We start from the raw sequence: 21,695 nt of genomic DNA, 5'->3' as shown, positions 1-21,695 counted from the left end.
AAGTACTGGGCACGATTGCGAAAACTGCCGATTGGGTACCCAAAGGGTCACTTTTCACACATTTCAGCTCGCCATCCCCGGAGGGTGCAAGCTGAAATGCAGACGCTTAGTGGCTTCCAGTGGAGAAACAATTGAATTCTGCGCATAGAAGTACACTTTTTTGCATGCATCTCTTTTAAGCTACAGTCAGTGAGCAACTGAGTTCACATATAAATAAGCCCCATTATGTTTAAGTGGAATGAATATTTTAATACAGTGAAGGTATTGAATAAATGTAGTGATTTTTTTTTTTAACCCAACAGGGAGACAAAGGAGACAGTGGGGAGCTTGGACTGCCTGGGGTTAGAGGATTACCCGGTGAAAAGGGGGATCAAGGCCCAACAGGGCCACCAGGGCATGCTGGAGTCACATGTTGTAAAGTGAGCACCTGTTCTGTGAATATTGAATAAATACAGAGTAATATACTTGTATATATATTATTGAAAGAGTGAGGGATGTCACTTAGTCGTAATAGAAACTTTCGATAAGTCTATGACCATACAAAACTGAAACTAAGAACAGTTTGGGGCATATTTAATTTTTGGCAATATTTGTAAAATCCCATGGCACAGTGCTTTTCTCAAAGCCACAAGGTTTTTCCTGTTCCACAGAAGAGGTGCTGGTGTCTGTGTATGTGGGGTGCTGCTGGTGTAGTATGTGCATATGTGAGGGGTGATTGTTCAGGTAAGCAGTGTCAGAAGGTCCAGCTATGTCAGCAAACCTCCCATGCAGGATAGTTTCAGCAGCACTGGCAGCGGATCCTCCTCGCTCTCCCAAACTGGCTGCTACGCATACCAGCAGTAATTAAAAATTTGTTGCGAGGTCCACACATTTTTATGCGCCCAAAGTCCAGCACCCAATTGAAGATGCGCTTTTGTGTCACCCGGATACACCCATGTCAGGCACCTGATCAGCCCAACCACAATCCCAGTTAGATTGATATTTAGCCTCAAACTGTTAAGGTGCCCACTGCCCACACACTTGAACGACTTGCAAAAGATGCAAGTCCTGCAACGATTTCCCTTGAACAGTCCTGGACAAACAATTTTGTGCATACACATAAGATAAATCTTAAGGTAGATCTTAAGATCTAAATAGTGGCCACCATGCTGTCACTAACGATAGTTTCAGATCTTCCCTGCAGTAGGTAAGATCTAAAGATACATCAAACGACCCGTGGGACTGCGCATTGGATCGTTATCGTTAATGAAAGGTACACGATTTGCACTTTTTCTAAAGCTAGATTAATCCGATGTGTCAAAATCGTGCTCATCAACCCTAGAATCGTTCTAGTGTGTGGGCACCTTTAAGACATCATGTGGGCACCTTCAGACATCATACACTTTATACCAGTCATTTGTAACCTCAAATCTCAAGTTTTCCGAACAGGCCATGGTTTGAGGAAAATGGAATATGGAGTTTGAGCATGACTACTGTATTATTTCTGTGTTCATAGAGAACTTGGAGCTATATACTGTGTTTCACAATTAAGAATAAAAAGATAACAATAAAACCAACCCTCTTTCTTTTCACTGTCTATCCAGGGTGATATGTCTCCTTTACCATATACACAAATTCCTGGGCCTCCAGGATCAAAGGTAAGAACCACAGCATAGTCTATTTGTTTTATTATGAATTGTTAAATCTGAGGCCTAGGATTAAAAAGGTCTGTGTCTGTCACATGGAATGGATCTGGTCCCTGTAGACCAATATTTTGCTGATTTTATCACATCCAATCTGTATCGGCAGATACGTATTGTGATAAATCGCCCCCTTTGTCTTAAATTCAATTAAGTGTGACAAATATGCAAACAGAAGAAACAGGAAGGAGGCAAAAACTTTTTCAGACCACTATATGTACAGTATGTAATCGAGTATCTAGAAACTGATAAGCAGGGATATTATAGATCTACAGCTTTGTGGAGTATGTAATACTTATAATATATACATTTTATATCACTTTCTGATGAAACTAATGATTTTTATGTGTTTACTGTCGATATCATGTAAAAGATCTTACAATTGCTTAGATTTAATTGAAGCCTCCTTGCGATTAATGACTCTTCTAAGCAAATAAAAATCTATAGATTTTGTATGATTTTTTTTCTTGAATCGTGCAGTGATTCTTTTTGTTTTATTCTTGTATTTTAACTGCACCTTTAAACATCTAGCAAGTAGTGCCTCTGTCATATCCAGCAGGTTGAGAAACTAAATCCCACATTTAGATTAATTTAACCAGTTAACATTGAGGGTTATCCCTATAGTGGACTGCTGTGGCTGGAACGACACTCAAATACTGGGCGGATAAAACTGTAGAAGTGTTGTGAGGACTGGAAAGGACAGGGCAATAAAAGGATGGTATAAAGAAGAAAAAAACATCACGGAATAATTATTGAATTGGGAAAAGTATGGTAAAGGCCAAAATAGCTCAAATAACGACTGAGGCCACAAGGAGCTCCAGAGGGAAGGGCATGAGCAAAGTCAATGGGTAGGGTTTGGAAGGGTTCAAGATAACAAATTACTGCAAGTAATATGAAAAATAATATTTCTGAGAGTGTGGAAATAACAGGGGTTGTATGCAAGGAAGAGGGTTAGGACTCGATACCTACTTATGAGAAAAGGAAGTGTTTGTTTACTCTAGTGAGAGGCTAAAAACCCTTAACAATATAAACAGTAACAATAAGTCACCCATGAATAAATACATGCAGGTTTGTATAAATTATGTTTAAACGTTTAAATAAGGTTTCATTTGTAGACTGTTCTCATAAAGAAAGCAGGGACATCAGAAATACATGCAAGGACAATGATACCTTTAGATCATTGACATTAAAAAAAGATAACTTATTGGCAGAAAACAAAGCAGATCTGAAACTCTGAAGACGTTATATGAGTATCCTGGAGAACCTCTGAAGATGTTGTATGAGTATCCTGGAGAAGGAGTATCAGGAGAACCATGAACAGGAGATGGTACAAAGGAGCAAAGGAATATAGGGGGTCATTCCGGCCTAATCGCACGCTAGCTATTTTTTGCAGCGCTGCGATCAGGTCAAAACTCGGCAAAAACTGCACATGCATATGCACCGCATTGCGCATGTGCGTCGCACAGGTACAAAGAGCGGATCGGTGCTGGGCGATGGATTTACCAAAGAATCCTTTCGCACAGCTGATCGCAAGAAGATTGACAGGAAGAAGGCGTTTATGGGTGTCAACTGACCGTTTTCTGGGAGTGGTTGGAAAAACGCAGGCGTGTCCAAGCGTTTGCAGGGCTGGTGTCTGACGTTAATTCCAGGACCGGACAGGCTGAAGTGATCACAGCAGCTGAGCAGGTTCAGACCTACTCAGAAACTGCACAAAACTTTTTTGTACCGCTCGGCTGCACAAGCGTTCGCACACTTGCAAAGCGACAATACACTCCCCCATAGGCGGCAACTATCTGATCGCAGCGCTGCAAAAAATAGCTAGCGAGCTATCAACTCGGAATGACCCCCATAGATCTCACATCCAAACTGTATACCAAAACAATAGGAAGTGAAAGCATTAAGAGGGATGACAGGTCCAGAGGCACTATGATGAAATTCAAGCACAGGTCCACTCTAGAGACAGGGTTCCCCTCTCTCTAGGAGACACTGGAGAAGAGGTAGGAGAGAATCTCAGTGTTTCCGTGGAGAAGAATACCAATATTGTGAGGATATCAATAACATGATCAGGGGTTTTGATTGAATATGTTTTTCCATTATGAGACAATATCGGTGACAAGGGAATGCCCAGCTGTATTTGACTTTACAGTTGTGTAGTGCTTTGGTCTCCAATAGGATGTTTCTCAATTAATAGAATGGTGGGAATAGCTGGACCTTTTCAATAAGATTTTGACATTCAATGTGGAAGATGCGGAACAATGTGACAAGGGGAATGGTTTGCTGAAGGTTTAGCAGTGAGAGCTCTGTGAGCTTGATCTAGGGGTAGTTGCACTTTGGAGGTGTTAATTAAAAGTTGTAGGATAACCCTTTTAAGTAAGCAAAGTTATCAGATATTTCAAGAGTTTCAGAACTATCCCAGATGTATAGGTTGTTGCGTCTTCATCTTTTCTCTAGATTCCCAACCTGAACTCATGACAGGTCAAATAATTTCTGAATTCAGAGCATTCTAAGAACCTCATTCAGGTTGCATCACAAATGCGATGCGACCGCAATTTGTTAGATCGGAGCGCAGCGAGCACGCACAGGTCCCGTCCTGTGCATGTGCAGTTAATGCAGTTGGGTTGCATTAACTGAAAACAACTCTGCCTGATTGTGGGGGCAGCGCGGGCAAGCGGGATAGTTTTCAGGGCGACTGCGTGACGCCACACACAGCTGCTCTGAACAAAAAGATGGCGGCGTGACTCCTGCCATCGCAGCTAGGTTGTACCAGCAGAAGGCTTCCCTAGTTACAGTGCTGTCACAGTTCGTGGGTGGTGGGTAGCATGCTGGGCTGCCTTGCCCTGCTATGTCCTGCCCCCAACATGCATTTTAAAGAGTTACTGAATGAGGACCTAAGTCCATAACTTCTTGAGTTTGCAAATGTCATTTCCTTGCTATTCAAACTCATGGCCTGGCACCTAGAGAGGAAGTCTCCAATTTTTGGTTTATGTATTTAATTCAAAAAAGCAAAATGTTAAGGTCATTTTTTGCAGAAACACATTCGACTGAACCGAGTCTAGAAAAGATACTTTCTAAAAGATCTGTGAAGGATGGAGGTATTAGCTTCCTAAATCAGTATCAGGTTACTAATTCGGTAACATAGAAATTTTACCATTTTTAGCAGAGAAAAAGGAGTCTATGTCCCCAGCAGAGGGTTTGCAATGACAATGAGACATGTTTAAGGAATGATCAGGGGCAATCAGTGAACAAAAAGGACAGAATTCAATTGTTATATCTCACACAATCTCTTGTCTAAAGTGACGCGATATTCAATTGTACATTTTTATTGCACCCAGATATGTTGGGTTAAGCCGCGTAAAGCAGCTAAATATGACCATAGTAATGGGCATGACGAGAAAAGTCCAGTTTGGGCACCCAAATGGGCCACTTTTCACTCATTTAAGCTCACCATCTCAGGCAATAGCGAGCTGAAATTGCAGCGCTGGTACCTGAACGGAGAAACAATTGAATAGCTCAGTTGGGTGACATATACTGCCTGCCGGTGGTGAAAACAATTGAATCTCCCCAAAAGACTGCCAACCTTTGTGAAAGCCAATAAAAAGGTGAATTGTTGCATCTTATGCTCTCTCATCGGAGTAAAAGTAGTTACATACTTTCTCGGATGTCCAGATAAGAGAGAAAGAAGCTGTGATTGGAAGCATGTACTTGTCAACCATAATATAATGCAGGGGCTCCCTCTTGTGGTAAAATATAAGAAAAATCCAATAGCAAATGGGTCTTAATAAACGAACTGAGCTCTGATTCAGATTTAGGGTTCTATTTATAGAAAAAGAGATGAATTTGCTTTTGCAATATCACTGCTTTTTGCAGCACATCAGAAAAGAAATGTTGATGTATTTAGTTTGATATCAGTGTCAGGACAGACTAAGCGGTAATGATCTGTTCCAGCAACACAGGAGGAGAGGGATCAGTATGATATCCCGGCTGTCGGGATCCCGGCAGTCAGGAGACCGACGTCGGGATCCCGACAACCAGGTTACCAGTGACAAGAGCAGCATGTCCACTCGCGGGCTCACTGCGCTCACCATGATTTGGTCCCGGTGGCGACCTTAGGCCAGCACAGGGTTATATTCCCCCTCAGCTGGTGGCGTGATCCACTACCTAAGTAGGGATTCCAGCCAGCGGTCGAAATTCTGACCGCCAGTATTTCACCAGGTGTCGGGATTCAGGCATCGGTATACTGACAGCCGGGACCCCGACAGCCGTTAAATTGACTGCCTCCCGGAGGAGACATCTTTTACAATAGCAAAAGACATCAGTAAGAGCTTTGCATGACATATCTACTATATCTCCAATATCTGCTGTGGTGCCATCTTTAGATATTTAGGTGAAAATGTGTATATCAGCAGTTTTTGGAGTATTTTATGCAACAAAAAAAGTTTAACAAATATGCCCCTTATAGTTAAAATCCTGTAATAGCAGGTGTGACAGGACGGTTCCGTACGAAAGCACTCACCGCTTTCGCGTCCCGTCCCCTGTGCACAGAATGGAAGGTTAGGTCACACGGGACCTGACCACATAGGGGATTCCCGCTTACCGTCAGTAACCGCCTGTTACTGACTCCACCCACTGCGCTGTGGGCGGGTTTATGCTGCCACCACCAAACTCCTAACCTGCCGTGGCGTTTGGAACCATGGTTCTGCTCTGTATGTGCCGACACACTGCGTTACCACACCTGTGTGGTGTTGACGAATCCCCACTAGTCACCTGACTAGGCCGCTACCGGTAGCTGGTGGAAGGCGGAACTTGGAGACGTTAGGTGCTTCCCTGGACAGCCGGAGGACGGGGCTATGTTTGGCATAACCCTGTAGGTCACAAGATGAAGCAATCTTCTTGAGGCAGATGATGTTTATTTGCCCAATAATAGTCTTAAAAAAGACTCTTCCCTATTGCTAGGGGCAACAGCAATACAGCAAGATGTTCCAGCAGAATGAAGATGGTAAAAATACACTCTGGAGGCACGCAGGCCTCCTTTTTATGTACATTTTCCACACAGTACCACAGGGGGTCATGTCCCCACTAAGTAATTTCCATCCAATCAGGAAATCTTACAAAATACAAATAAATAAATAAAACAATTTCCTCTTTCCTGGCACACAGAGTTTTGTATAATTTAAACTCCAATTCCTACCACCTGGGAGTTTACACTTCGCCATTGATAAATTTATCACATAGCTTCAAAATACAAATGTTTCTGTCTCATTCACATCTCCATGCAAACCCAGTGTTTGGGATTACAACAGGAAAGGCTGCAACACAACAAACAGTCTTCCTTCCTGCATCTGCCATTCAGGGTTCATATATCAATTAAATCAGCTACAGGATGAAACAGGTTCCAAGCCCATAGACTTTATATATGGGATAAGGAGATCCCCCATGAGGAACATCTTTCTCTAAGGAACTTACACATCAAAAGGTATTGGCCCTCATTCAGAGTTGTTCGCTCTGTAATTTTCTTCGCATCGCAGCGATTTTCCGCTAATTTCACATGCGCAATGTTCGCACTGCGACTGCGCCAAGTAAATTTGCTAAGAAGTTTGGTATTTTACTCACGGCACTACGAGGTTTTTTCTTCGTTCTGGTGATCGTAGTGTGATTGACAGGAAGTGGGTGTTTCTGGGCGGAAACTGGCCGTTTTATGGATGTGTGTGAAAAAACGCTGCCGTTTCTGGGGGAAACGCGGGAGTGGCTGGAGAAACGGGGGAGTGTCTGGCCGAACGCTGGGTGTGTTTGTGACGTCAAACCAGGAACGAAACTGACTGAACTGATCGCAGTGGCAGAGTAAGTATCGAGCTACTCAGAAACTGCAAAGAAATTTCTATTCGCAATTTAGAGAATCTTTTGTTCGCAATTTTGCTAAGCTAAGATTCACTCCCAGTAGGCGGCGGCTTAGCTTGTGCAATGCTGCTAAAAGCAGCTTGCGAGCGAACAACTCGGAATGAGGGCCATTGTCATTCACACCTCTCTGCTAGGACAGGGCCATTAGCATTAACTTCCTATTTCCAGAGAGACTGATGTAAGTGCATTTTCCCCTTTAAAATACAGGTGACCATTTCTTGAATATAAATACAGTTAAACATGTAATCCTACAATTGTGCACAGAGCACTACATATGACATGTTAAAACACATCATTAAACATACTTTTAAACAGTCCGCACCCAGCGCCGTAAGTACGTTTAACAGTGACGCCAAGCGCCTATTGTCCAAATGGTGCCTGGCAGCTGAGGATTAACCCCTTCAGTGCCGCGGCCACCATTACACGTGTGGCGGGTTAGTCTCTCCGGTCACAGCAGGCCAGGGCAATTTATAAAGATTATCATAGTTACAGCGATGGTAAGAGGCAGGGGCATAATCAGAATGTTGTGGGCCCCATAGCAACACATTGAAGGGGCCCCTGTCCCAATGATTCTTGAGACACACCTCTCTGCAGTAGTTATTAATTTTAGGCCCCATAGTAGTTCCCTAGTTCATTGTCTGAGCCATAGTAGTGCCATAGTTAATGTTATGCCCATAGTTTTGCTAGTATATTTTATGAACCATTCTAGTTCCCTAGTTTAAATGATGTCACATTGTAGGGCTGTCAGTACACATTATGCAACACAGTATTCCCAATTCACATTATGACATACAGTGTCCCCAGTTCATAATAAGCCACATTACAGTGCCTCATGTTCATACGGTGGTGCCACATTAGAGTGCCCTCCAGTTCAAATGATGCCATATTACAGTCCTCCAAGTTCATATTATGCCACACAATAGTGCTTGTGCCACATTACAGTGCCCCAGTTCTTATTAAGTAACGTTATAATGCCCTCCACATTACAATGAGAAGATCAGATTATGACAAATTACAGAGTGCCCGGTTCATATTGTGCCACATTACACTGGACTCCAGTTTAAATTATGACACATTGCAGTGCCCCCTTACCATTGTAACAGCCACTGCACACTCCTCTTACTGAAAATGTAATGTCACACAATTCTGGCTGGGCATCAGATCAGATCCAATTGTTTAGCAGGCACGTTTGGGAAATTGGCAGGCAAATTTGTGAAATTGCAATGGCACCCCTTGCACCCACTATAGTTATGACCATGGTAAGAGGAACATTAGAGTCACTGGATCAAGTGCAGCAGTAGTCAGCTTGTAATGACAATGTGTCCTGTGAACCTTTACCTCAGAATCTTTAGTATAGACACATAGTGGTAGTGACCTGTGATTCACTGGAACTCAAGGTAAGTAGGTTTGACATAATCAGGTGATCAGTGCACATTCCCACTGTGAAAGCAATATAGTGATGGTAATATATAAGAAGGGTATTATATTGGCCATGGTAGCCGCTGTGTGGCCGTGAAACAACTACATTCCCAAGGGTAGGCTAAGTCCTCGAGGAAACAAAACCCTTCAACATGTAGCTCTTAAAGACAAGAATACAATGGTGTGATTTCCTGACATGCATTTTCCATGGAGACAGCAATGTAGCTGAATAATTGTAGTCTTTAGATGGTGCCATGACTCTAAACATTCCCCAGTAAAAATATTTTTAACACAATAATTACAGGTAAAAAAAACGGCAGTGGCAATTACCCTTGCTTACATGATTACTACATACTCGTTGGTATATCAAACATGTTTAAATGAGTAAAAGGGTTCTCCTATAGTGTAGGAGCAGGGACAGAACAGTGGGGCAGATGTATTAACCTGGAGAAGGCATAAGGAAGTGATAAACCAGTGATATGTGCAAGGTGATAAAGGCACCAGCCAATCAGCTCCAATATGTAAATTAACAGTTAAGATCTGATTGGCTGGTTCCTTTATCACCTTGCACCTATCACTGGTTTATCCCTTCCTTATGTCTTCTCCAGGTTAATACATCAGCCTCAGTGTGCCCTAAGCCCCATAGCAAAATATTGCTGCTTTAGCCTCCCATGCCTCTTCTAACCATTCTATGACCAGGGCAGGATTTAGTGCAGGTGTGCCAGCTCAGAAGAAGCCACGGCTCACCTCCGGGCCCCATAAAACTTGCATTCTCTGTAGTTATGCCACTGTGTAGTAGATGGAACTTTCATGTGACATTTCATGTGACAGTTTTCCTTTTTTTTTACCCTGCAAATTTTGCAGAAGCAACTTGCAGATACAGAAGTGGGCAGGGGTGGATTGGCTAAAGGACTCACCAGGAAGATTCGTGATAGGCTGATGTGTCTGTAGGGCTTGTTTTGTGCATTGCCATGTGACCCCACCCCCCACATGACAGTTATTCTATCTCTACAGTACAGCAGCTCTGCCATCCAGTGATGCTGACATGGCTACACAGTATGTTATACTTGCGTGTAATCAGGCCATATGAGGAGGGATCCCGCTCCCCCCTCAACAGAGCCTACTGCCTCATCAGTCCGCATCCCCATTAGGACTGCTTCCATAAATTTTCCAGGTTTTCCATCACAAGCCGCCCCTGGAAGTGGGCATGCTCAATGATAAACACTCGGAACATAAGGAAATGCACATACAAAGAAGCACTGCAGGCCTGCAGACTTTACTGTTCATAGATGAGCCTTAATGATTAACTGTCTACTTACCTGTCTCTGACTGATCAAAATGTCTTTTATGTTTTATTTTCAGGGAGAGAAAGGAGATGCAGGAGAGGTTTGTGAATTAAAGTTTAGTTGTCAAATTTGTTTGATGATGACAATAAATCGTATTGTATCGTATCGTGAATAGAAACATGTAATACAATATACAAGTCAACTATGCAAGCCCTATACACATAAGGTAGCAGTGACTTGACTTGAATCATATTATCAACCCTGTAGACAGCTGAGTATGTACTGATGTGACTGGGATTTTGTAACGCTCTGGAGTTCTAAATATGGATTCTAACCTCTTTGGTGTCTGACTCAGCTGCTGTCTTTGCACATCACGTCTCACTTAATGTCACTACATCTCCACGCTGGAGTTACCTCCAGATTCCTTGCAAGGGCACAGTTATGTTGGGTGCAGTCACCTGACTGCTCTCAGCCGCTGCATGCGCTGCTCCCAGTCAGCTGACTGCAGCATCTAATGGAAGTCCAGCGGCCCCTATAAAGGGAACTTCCTGAGCACTCACAAGTCACAAGCCACCAGTGCAAAGTAGAGATGTGTGCCAGACCATTTTTCCTGGTTTTGTTTCTAATTTGTCATGGAGCTTTGGTTTTGCCAAAACTGCCCTCACTTATTAATAACCTCAATAACATTAATTTCAAGTCATTTAAGTCACTTTTGACCACCTCACAGCTCACAATATTGTTCACCAACATAGGCCAAAGGCTGGCTAAACTAAGCAACAGAGCAGCAGAACAAACACATGGCAATTGTTTCTGTTTAAAAATGTTCAACAAATTAGTAATGTACTGTACTAACAATAACCAATCAAACCAACTCACAAGTAGTTTCAATAGAGAACAATCCAACACAGCAATTTACTAAGAATTGAGTGTGGAATATCATTGCAGTTTACAAGCAGCAAAAAAAAATAAGAATTTACTCACCGGTAATTCTATTTCTCGTAGTCCGTAATGGATGCTGAGAACTCCGTAAGGACCATGGGGAATAGCGGGCTCCGAAGGAGACTGGGCACATCTAAGAAAGAATTAGGACTACCTGGTGTGCACTGGCTCCTCCCTCTATGCCCCTCCTCCAGACCTCAGTTAGGAAACTGTGCCCGGAAGAGCTGACACAATAAGGAAAGGATTTGGAATCCCGGGTAAGACTCATACCAGCCACACCAATCACACCGTACAACTCGTGATACTATACCCAGTTAACAGTATGAATAACAACTGAGCCTCTCAACAGATGGCTCCAAACAATAACCCTTTAGTTAAGCAATAACTATATACAAGTATTGCAGACAATCCTCACTTGGGATGCGCGCCCAGCATCCACTACGGACTACGAGAAATAGAATTACCGGTGAGTAAATTCTTATTTTCTCTGACGTCCTAGTGGATGCTGGGAACTCCGTAAGGACCATGGGGATTATACCAAAGCTCCCAAACGGGCGGGAGAGTGCGGATGACTCTGCAGCACCGAATGAGCGAACTCCAGGTCCTCCTCAGCCAGGGTATCAAACTTGTAGAATTTTGCAAATGTGTTTGAACCCGACCAAGTAGCAGCTCGGCAAAGTTGTAAAGCCGAGACCCCTCGGGCAGCCGCCCAAGAAGAGCCCACCTTCCTCGTGGAATGGGCTCTCACTGATTTAGGATGCGGCAGTCCAGCCGCAGAATGTGCAAGCTGAATCGTGCTACAGATCCAGCGAGCAATAGTCTGCTTTGAAGCAGGAGCACCCAGGTTGTTGGGTGCATACAGGATCAATAGCGAGGCAGTTTCCCTGACTCTAGCTGTCCTGGAAACATAGATTTTCAGGGCCCTGACTACGTCCAGCAACTTGGAATCCTCCAAGTCACAAGTAGCCTCAGGCACCACAATAGGTTGGTTCAAATTAAAAGCTGATACCACCTTAGGAAGGAATTGGGAACGAGTCCTCAATTCCGCCCTATCCATATGAAAAATCAGATAAGGGCTTTTACATGACAAAGCCGCCAATTCTGACACACGCCTGGCCGAAGCCAAGGCCAACAGCATGACCACTTTCCACGTGAGATATTTTAGCTCCACGGTTTTAAGTGGCTCAAACCAATGCGACTTTGGGAAATCCAACACTACGTTGAGATCCCAAGGTGCCACTGGAGGCACAAAAGGGGGATGAATATGCAGCACTCCCTTAACAAAAGTCTGAAATTCAGGCAGTTAAGCCAGTTCTTTTTGGAAGAAAATTGACAGAGCCGAAATCTGGACCTTAATGGAACCCAATTTGAGGCCCACAGTCACCCCTGACTGTAGGAAGTGCAGAAATCGACCCAGCTGAAATTCCTCCGTTGGGGCCTTCCTGGCCTCACACCACGCAACATATTTCCGCCATATGCGGTGATAATGTTTTGCGGTCACATCCTTCCTAGCTTTAATCAGCGTAGGGATAACTTCCTCCGGAATGCCCTTTTCCTTCAGGATCCGGTGTTCAACCGCCATGCCGTCAAACGCAGTCGCGGTAAGTCTTGGAACAGACAGGGCCCCTGCTGCAGCAGGTCCTGTCTGAGCGGCAGAGGCCATGGGTCCTCTGAGGTCATTTCTTGAAGTTCTGGGTACCAAGCTCTTCTTGGCCAATCCAGAACAATGATTATAGTTCTTACTCTTCTCCTTCTTATTATCCTCAGTACCTTGGGTATGAGAGGAAGAGGAGGGAACACATAAACCGACTGGTACACCCACGGTGTCACTAGAGCGTCCACAGCTATCGCCTGAGGGTCCCTTGACCTGGCGCAATATCTTTTTAGCTTTTTATTGAGGCGGGACGCCATCATGTCTACCTGTGGTCGTTCCCACCGGTGTACAATCAGCTTGAAAACTTCTGGATGAAGTCCCCACTCTCCCGGGTGGAGGTCGTGTCTGCTGAGGAAGTCTGCTTCCCAGTTTTCCACTCCCGGAATGCACACTGCTGACAGTGCTATCACGTGATTCTCCGCCCATCGAAGAATCCCTGTGGCTTCTGCCATTGCTATCCTGCTTCTTGTGCCGCCCTGTCAATTTACATGGGCGACAGCCGTGATGTTGTCTGACTGAATCAGCACTGGTTGTTTTTGAAGCAGGGATTCTGTTTGACTCAGGGCATTGTAAATGACCCGTAGTTCCAGAATATTTATATGCAAGGAAGTTTTTATCCTTGGACGTTTTCTTCCCTGAGTGACTGCCCCCCACCCTCGGAGGCTTGCATTCGTGGTCATCAGGACCCAGTCCTGTATGCCGAATCTGCGGCCTTCACGAAGATGAGCACTCTGCAGCCACCACAGCAGAGACACCCTGGCCCTTGGTGACAGGGTGATCCACCGATGCATCTGAAGATGCGATTCGGACCACTTGTCCAATAGATCCCACTGGAAGATCCTCGCATGGAACCTGCCAAAGGGAAACGCTTCGTAAGAGCTACCATCTTTCCCAGGATTCGCGTGCAGTGATGCACCGACACCTGTTTTGGTTGCAGGAGGTCCCTGACCAGAGATGATAATTCCTGGGCCTTCTCCTCCTGGAGAAAAACCTTCTTCTGTTCTGTGTCCAGAACCATACCCAGGAACAGCAGACGCGTCGCGGGAATCAGCTGTGACTTTGGGATATTCAGGATCCAGCCGTGCTGATGCAGCACTTCCTGAGATAGTGCTACGCAGACTAGCAACTGCTCCTTGGACCTCGCCTTTATCAGGAGATCGTCCAAGTACGGGATAATTATAACTCCCTTCTTTCTAAGGAGTATCATCATTTTGGCCATTACCTTGGTAAATACCCTCGGTGCCGTGGACAGACCAAACGGCAACGTCTGGCATTGGTAATGACAGTCCTGTACCACAAACCTGAGGTACTCCTGGTGAGGTGGGTACATGGGGACACCCTATTCCAAGCTTGTAATAACCGCCCTGAGCGATTCCATCTTGAACTTGAACTTCCTTATATAAGTGTTCAAGAATTTTAAATTTAGGATGGGTCTCACCGAACCATCTGGTTTCGGTACCACAACATTGTGGAATAGTAACCCCGCCCCAGTTGAAGGGGGGGTACCTTGATTATCACCTGCTGGAAGTACAGCTTGTGAATAGCGTCCAGTACTACCTCCCTTTCTTTGGGAGCAGCCGGCAAGGCAGATTTGAGGTAACAGCGAGGGGGAGTGGCCTCTAACTCCAGCTTGTATCCCTGAGATACCACTTGTAGAACCCAGGGATCTACCTGTGAGCGAACCCACTGGTCGCTGAAGTTCCGGAGACGCGCCCCCACCGCACCTGGCTCCGCCTGTGGAGCCCCAGCGTCATGCGGTGGACTTAGAGGAAGCGGGGGGAGTATTTTGGTTCCAGGGAACTGGCTGTCTGGTGCAGCTATTTCCCTCTTCCCTTGCCTCTGGGCAGAAAGGAAGCGCCTTTGACCCGCTTGCTTTTCTGAGGCCGAAAGGACTGTACCTGATAATACGGTGCTTTCTTAGGCTGTGAGGAAACCTGAGGTAAAAATGTCGACTTCCCAGCTGTTGCTGTGGATACTAGGTCCGAGAGACCATCCCCAAACAATTCCTCACTCTTATAAGGCAAAACCTCCATGTGCCTTTTAGAATCAGCATCACCTGTCCACTGCCGAGTCCATAATACTCTCCTGGCAGAAATGGACATTGCATTAATTTTAGATGCCAGCCGGCAAATATCCCTCTGTGCATCTCTCATATATAAGACCACATCTTTAAAATGCTCTATGGTTAGCAAAATAGTATCCCTGTCTAGTCTCAATATTATCTGACAGGGCATCGGACCAAGCTGCTGCAGCACTACACACTGAAGCAATTGCAGGTCTCAGTATAATACCTGAGTGTGTATATACAGACTTCAGGATAGCCTCCTGCTTCTATCAGCAGGCTCCTTTAAGGCGGCCGTATCCTGAGACGCCAGTGCCACCTTTTTTTTTTGACAAGCGTGTGAGCGCCTTATCCACCCTAGGGGACGTCTCCCAACGTAACCTGTCCTTTGGCGGGAAAGGGTACGCCATCAGTAACTTTTTAGAAATCACTATTTTCTTATCGGGGAAACCCCACGCTTCTTCACAGACTTTATTCAATTCATCTGATGGGGGAAAAACCACTGGATGCTTTTTCTCCCCAAATATAATACCCTTTTTTGTGGTAACTGGGTTAATGTCAGAAATGTGCAACACATTTTTCATTGCCGTAATCATACAACGGATGGCCCTTGTGGATTTTACATTTGTCTCATCGTCGTCTACACTGGAGTCAGACTCCGTGTCGACATCTGTGTCTGCCATCTGAGGTTGCGGGCGTTTTTGAGCCACTGATGGCCTTTGAGACGCCTGGGCAGGCACGGGCTGAGAAGCCGGCTGTCCCACTGCTGTACGTCACCTAGCCTTTTATGTAAAGGAGTTGACACTGTCGGTTAATACCTTCCACATATCCACCCACTCTGGTGTCGACCCCGCAGGGGGTGACATCACACTTATCGGCACCTGCTCCGCCACCATATAATCTTCCTCATCAATCATGTCGACACAGCCGTATCGACACACGCACACACACAGGGAATGCTCTGACTGAGGACAGGACCCCACAAAGTCCTTTGGGGAGACAGAGAGAGAGTATGCCAGCACACACCAGAGCGCTATATATCACAGGGAGTAACACTTTTGTACTGAGTGATTTCTCCCTATAGCAGCTTTTTTACACAGTTTTGCGCCTAAATTTTGTGCCCCCCCTCTCTTTTTAACCCTTGAGGCCTGGAAACTGCAGGGGAGAGCCTGGGGAGCTGTCTTCCAGCGGAGCTGTGAAGAAAATGGCACCGGTGTGCTGAGGTAGATAGCCCCGCCCCTTTCTCGGCGGACTTCTCCCGCTTTTATATGTGTTGTATGGCGGGGGATTATGCACATATACAGTGTTAAACACTGTATTATGTGCTTTTAGCCATGGTAAGGTACTCTAATTGCTGCCCAGGGCGCCCCCCCCCAGCGCCCTGCACCCATCAGTGACCGGAGTGTGTGGTGTGCAGAGGGAGCAATGGCGCACAGCTGCAGTGCTGTGCGCTACCTTAATGAAGACAGGAGTCTTCAGCCGCCGATTTTTCCACTTCTCTTCGTTCTTCTGGCTCTGCGAGGGGGACGGCGGCGCGGCTCTGGGACCGGACGACCGAGGCTGGGCCTGTGTTCGATCCCTCTGGAGCTAATGGTGTCCAGTAGCCTAAGAAGCCCAAGCTAGCTGCAAGCAGGTAGGTTCGCTTCTCTCCCCTCTGTCCCACGAAGCAGTGAGTCTGTTGCCAGCAGATCTCACTGAAAATAAAAAACCTAATAAATACTTTCTTTTTCTAGAAGCTAAGGAGAGCCCCTAGTGTGCAACCAGCTCGGCCGGGCACAGAATTCTAACTGAGGTCTGGAGGAGGGGCATAGAGGGAGGAGCCAGTGCACACCAGGTAGTCCTAATTCTTTCTTAGATGTGCCCAGTCTCCTTCGGAGCCCGCTATTCCCCATGGTCCTTACGGAGTTCCCAGCATCCACTAGGACGTCAGAGAAAAAAAAACACAGAAACCATGGGTAAAATAGCAACAGCAGACGTGGATGCCCCCCTACACAAGTGTACATGCCCCCAGCACATTCCTATTCTCAGTGACCAATCTGTATCTCCTCCTGAGGTCCCTGGGCCACTGATGACTGGCACTCTGTTTCTATGTAAAGCTCCAATCAATCAGCTTTTAGTTGAGCAGTCCACCAAAATCTCCCCAACTTTAAAAACAGCATTCCGTACCTGCGGGTCGTATACAGTGTGGATTGACTACAGTGCAGGATGAAGTGCAGGTTGGATACAGTCCGGGATACAGTGTGGGTTGGATACAGTGTGGGTTGGATATAGTGGGTCAGATTCAGTATGGGTCAGATTCAGTGTGGGTTGGATACACTGCAGGTTACAGTGTGGGTCTGATACAGGGTGGGTTGGATACAGTGTGTGTTAAATACAGTGTGGGTTGGATATAGTGCTGGATACAGTGCGGGTCAGATACAGTGCAGAATACAGTGCAGGTCAGACACAATGTGGGTTGGATATAGTATGGGATATAGTGTGAGTCAGATACAGTATGGGTCGGATACAGTGCGGGATACAGTGCAGGTCGGATACACCAATAGAGCACTTACTGTGACGAGGGTGCCAGCAGTGTCAGTAGTGCAAGGTGTGCCTCCGATGTCAGTAGTGTGGGGTGTGCTGGTGGTGTCCTCACTTCGGGGCTGTTGGCAATGTCCTCAGCGGGGGTGGTGGCAGTTTCCTCACTGTGGGGGTGGCAGCGGTGTCCTCAGTGTGGGGGTGTCAGCATTGTGGGGGTTACGGTGGTGTGAGCGTGCTGGCGGTATCCTCAATGCGGGTGTGCTGGTAGTGTCCTCGCTGTGAGGGAGCCGGCAGTGTCGGCAGTGCGGGGAAGCAAGTGGTGTCTTCAGTGCAGGGGTGCCGGCGGTGTCTGCAGTGTGGGAGTGCCAGAGATATTCTCAGTGCTGGAGTGCCGGTGATGTCCTCAGTGCGATCGGGGCCGCCATCTCGCGTGCGTCTGCCCAGTTGAAGTCTATGGGGAAGCGCTGATTGGCTGAGAGCCGCGACAGACATTAATTTCAATGGGACTTTTGAAATTGGTACCCTAGGTAAAACTGCGAGATTCGACATCGGGATCTCGAAGTTTTACCTCGAATAGGGATCCGGGGCAGACAGGGAGATCCGAGCTGCGGCTCAGATTGCCTCAGGCAAAAACCTGAACCACTCATCTCAAGTACAAAGGTGCTTCTCCTCTGTACTGTGCTCCTTGGTACTCACTCTGTATCTATCCAGTTCCAGTAAGTCTGTATCCAGTTCTAGTCTTGCCACCTAATAGGCTCCTATCCAGCTACCTCCAGTTCCAATCTGGTCGCCACTTAGGTTCTGTTCCAGTCACCTGTTTGGTCACCAATCTGGTTCCAGTCCGGTTGCCAATTTGGTTCCAGTTCGGTCACCTATCTGGTTCCAGTTGTTTCTGACTCCAGTCCACTTGCCAAGACAGTTCATCTGTCTCTGACTCCAGTCTGGTTGCCAAGTTGGTACCAGTGGCCTTATACTCCAGACAAGTCATCTCATCAGCTTCATTTATTCGCTGCTACTATTATCACTTCTCGTGAACTCTGTTCCAGTACAATAAAGTTTTTTCTAATTCCATTACTCCTGACCACACCTTCTGGTTAGCTACCACTTGAACGCCTACGTTACTGTGAACATTTTATCACCCTGTGATTCTAGCTCCTCCTTCCAGTCATCACTTCTCCATGAGCAAGTGCTGGATCAGACCATCCAGCTTCCTCCATTCTCCCTCCAAGCTTGCCTCACACCTTACCCAGCCATACCCAGTCCTCAGGCTTGACAAATTTGATCTCATCAGTACCCTTTCCACTTAATGATGCAAAGTACATCATCAAGACCTGACCACCTGCTGGAAGCATTGTAGGAAAAGTAATATGTAACAGTTGATTTTCATTTTATACCGTATGCCCATTATTGAACAATCCTGCTGTATAGATGATTGTTTGCATAAAATATTTATTTATTCAGTCAAATATTGCTAAAAATTAGTAATGTTCTATAGGAGTATTTTATGTTAATATTTTCATAGGGTAGACCTGATATTTGGTATCCAGAGGGTGTGTGGCATGTCAGAGACCATGCATGTCTCACCTAATAGGACTATGGTTTGATGAATTGGTTATAGGGCCTATTGTGTTGTAATTTTCCATTTAAAAATTGTTAGCTAGTTTGAAAGTATCTCTAATTAGAAATGTGCCTTTTTTTTTTCTTTTTTATTATTATTATTGAAGGGTTGTGGTGGCTGTAATGAGAAAAATGTAACACAAGTTGCTGGACCCCCAGGTCCTGTAGGGCCCCAAGGTCCACCAGGTGCTCCTGGACCTCCCGGTTCTCCAGGATCAAGTTTTGACTCTGAAACAAACCTCCCACCAATGTACCAACAGGTAAGTGTCATTTAAATAGACATTTGCTAAATTCTGTTTATTTTTATTACACTACTGTTAAAACTGTTGAATTCTTTATCTAATGTATACTGTGATCTAAGTTTTTAAATGACCAACTAAACTAATGCTATATCCAGCTGAGAATATAGAAAACAGATAATCTATATAGGTCTGTGAAAGGACACGCTACCAGTACAATGGGCCTGATTCATGTTTAAGTAAAGCAAATAAAGCAAGCAACTGGGAAAAACTATGCTGCACTACAGGTGTGGCACATGTAACATGTGCAGAGAGATTTAAATTCGTGTGAGCTGGGCCTTATTCAGTATGGGGCATACTGCCATTCTATTATCGAGTGCGCACGCGCAGTGTCCGATCTATACATGTGTGGGCAATGTATTCACATCACATTGATACGAATGCTGACTGGCAGAGGCGAACACTGGGTAGCCAGGGGTGGCCGCGTGATGTCACATCACGCGGATACCCCTGACAGAAGTTGGCGCCACACCGACTTCCATTGCAGCCAGCATGCGCTGGCAGGGGAGCATCGCTGGGTGGTGTGTGCTTAAACTGAAATCTAAATTGCAGTGTAAAAATAAAGCAGCCAGTATTTACCCTGTACAGAAACAATATATGTGTGTAGAAAATAGATAAAATAAAGTGCGCCCTAGGACCAAAATGGAAAAAAAGTGTCACCTTACACTTGAGCAAATTCAGACTATTCACAAATCACCAGAAGGGTCCCTGGGCGCTCATATGTAAAATAGAAAACAAAAAACATACAGTGTAGTATGTTTAAATTTTTAGTTAAAATAAAGATAACAACTGATAAGACAAAATGAGCCTCATACCACAAATTCCGGTCTACTAGTTAGGTAGACTGAAAATTTTTATACAGGAAGCAGGCACACCCCGATGTCATTCCTTGGAACTTCTATTGTGTGTTCTTGTCCTCATTAAAATTGTATATGTGGAGAAAACTGAAAACTTTTCATAGTATAATACCATTTATTTACACACCACAAAATACATCAAACAGATACAGTTCAGAATGGTCTACACAAACAAGTAGACATGTACAGCAAGATCTTAACTGGAAAAGCCAGGCATCCCCAGAACCAGCTGTTACTCCGAAAGGTGGTCCTCCACTAGGTCCCTCTGTCAAAAGTTACCTCCTTGCCAACGCGTTTCAACAGTAAATGGTGTCTTTTTCAAGGCATGCCAAATCTAAATCTCTGTGCACGTTACCTATGCTCCACCTGCACTGCAACATGGTTTTGCCCAACTGCTTACTTTTTTGGTTAGCTAACAAACCTGAATAACCCCTCATATTTGTTCTGTGCAGATTACATACTGGCTGCTTTAGCATGTAGCCCCCAATACTGTACTGCTTTATTCTATACTGCAATATAGATTTCAGTTTGAACACACCCCACCCAAATCTAAATCTCTCTGTACGTTACAGCTCCAGTGCAACATTGTTTTACCCAGTTGTTTGCTTTTTTTTGCTTTACTTACAAACATGAATCAGGCCCAATATCAAGTCAAATATACTACAGGTTGAGTATCCCTTATCCAAAATGCTTGGGACCAGAAGTATTTTGGATATGGGATTTTTCCGTATTTTGGAATAATTGAATACCATAATGAGATATCATGGCGATGGGACCCATGTCTAAGTACAGAATGCATTTATGTTTCATATACACCTTATACACACAGCCTGAAGGTCATTTTAGCCAATATTTTTAAGAACTTTGGCCCTCATTCCGAGTTGTTCACTCGCTAGCTGCTTTTAGCAGCATTGCACACGCTAAGCCGCCGCCCTCTGGGAGTGTATCTTAGCTTAGCAGAATTGCGAACGAAAGATTAGCAGAATTGCGAATAGAAATTTCTTAGCAGTTTCTGAGTAGCTCGAGACTTACTCCTACATTGCGATCAATTCAGTCAGTTTCGTTCCTGGTTTGACGTCACAAACACAACCAGCGTTCGGCCAGACACTCCCCCGTTTCTCCAGACACTCCCGCGTTTTTCCCAGAAACGCCAACGTTTTTTCGCACACTCCCATAAAACGGCCAGTTTCCGCCCAGAAACACCCACTTCCTGTCAATCACACTGCGATCACCAGAACGATGAAAAATCCTTGTTATGCCGTGAGTAAAATACCTAACTTTTGTGTAAAATAACTAAGCGCATGCGCTCTGCGAACCTTGCGCATGCGCAGTAAGCGACTAATCGCACTATAGCGAAAATCCGCAACGAGCGAACAACTCGGAATGACCCCCTTTGTGCATTAAACAAAGTGTGTGTACATTAACACAATTCATTATGTTTCATATACACCTTATATACACAGCCTGA

The 21,695-nt window shown here is 45.2% G+C and overlaps 1 protein-coding gene across 1 annotated transcript in view; it reads left to right on the top strand.

Moving 5' to 3' along the window:
• Positions 1–21,695, top strand: part of LOC135057780 (collagen alpha-1(XV) chain-like) — a 55,446-nt gene that overhangs the window by 6,746 nt on the left and 27,005 nt on the right. The window contains exons 2-5 of the mRNA XM_063963533.1: positions 303–419; positions 1,584–1,637; positions 10,356–10,379; positions 19,179–19,331. Of these exons, the coding sequence (XP_063819603.1) occupies positions 303–419; positions 1,584–1,637; positions 10,356–10,379; positions 19,179–19,331 (348 nt within the window). The remainder of the gene's footprint in view (positions 1–302; positions 420–1,583; positions 1,638–10,355; positions 10,380–19,178; positions 19,332–21,695) is intronic.

The sequence above is a fragment of the Pseudophryne corroboree genome, chromosome 3 (assembly GCF_028390025.1).
Source record: "Pseudophryne corroboree isolate aPseCor3 chromosome 3, aPseCor3.hap2, whole genome shotgun sequence".
In the NCBI taxonomy this organism is placed as follows: domain Eukaryota; kingdom Metazoa; phylum Chordata; class Amphibia; order Anura; family Myobatrachidae; genus Pseudophryne; species Pseudophryne corroboree.
Note: the sequence above shows the minus strand (reverse complement) of the source record. Positions and strands in the feature narration are given on the sequence as shown.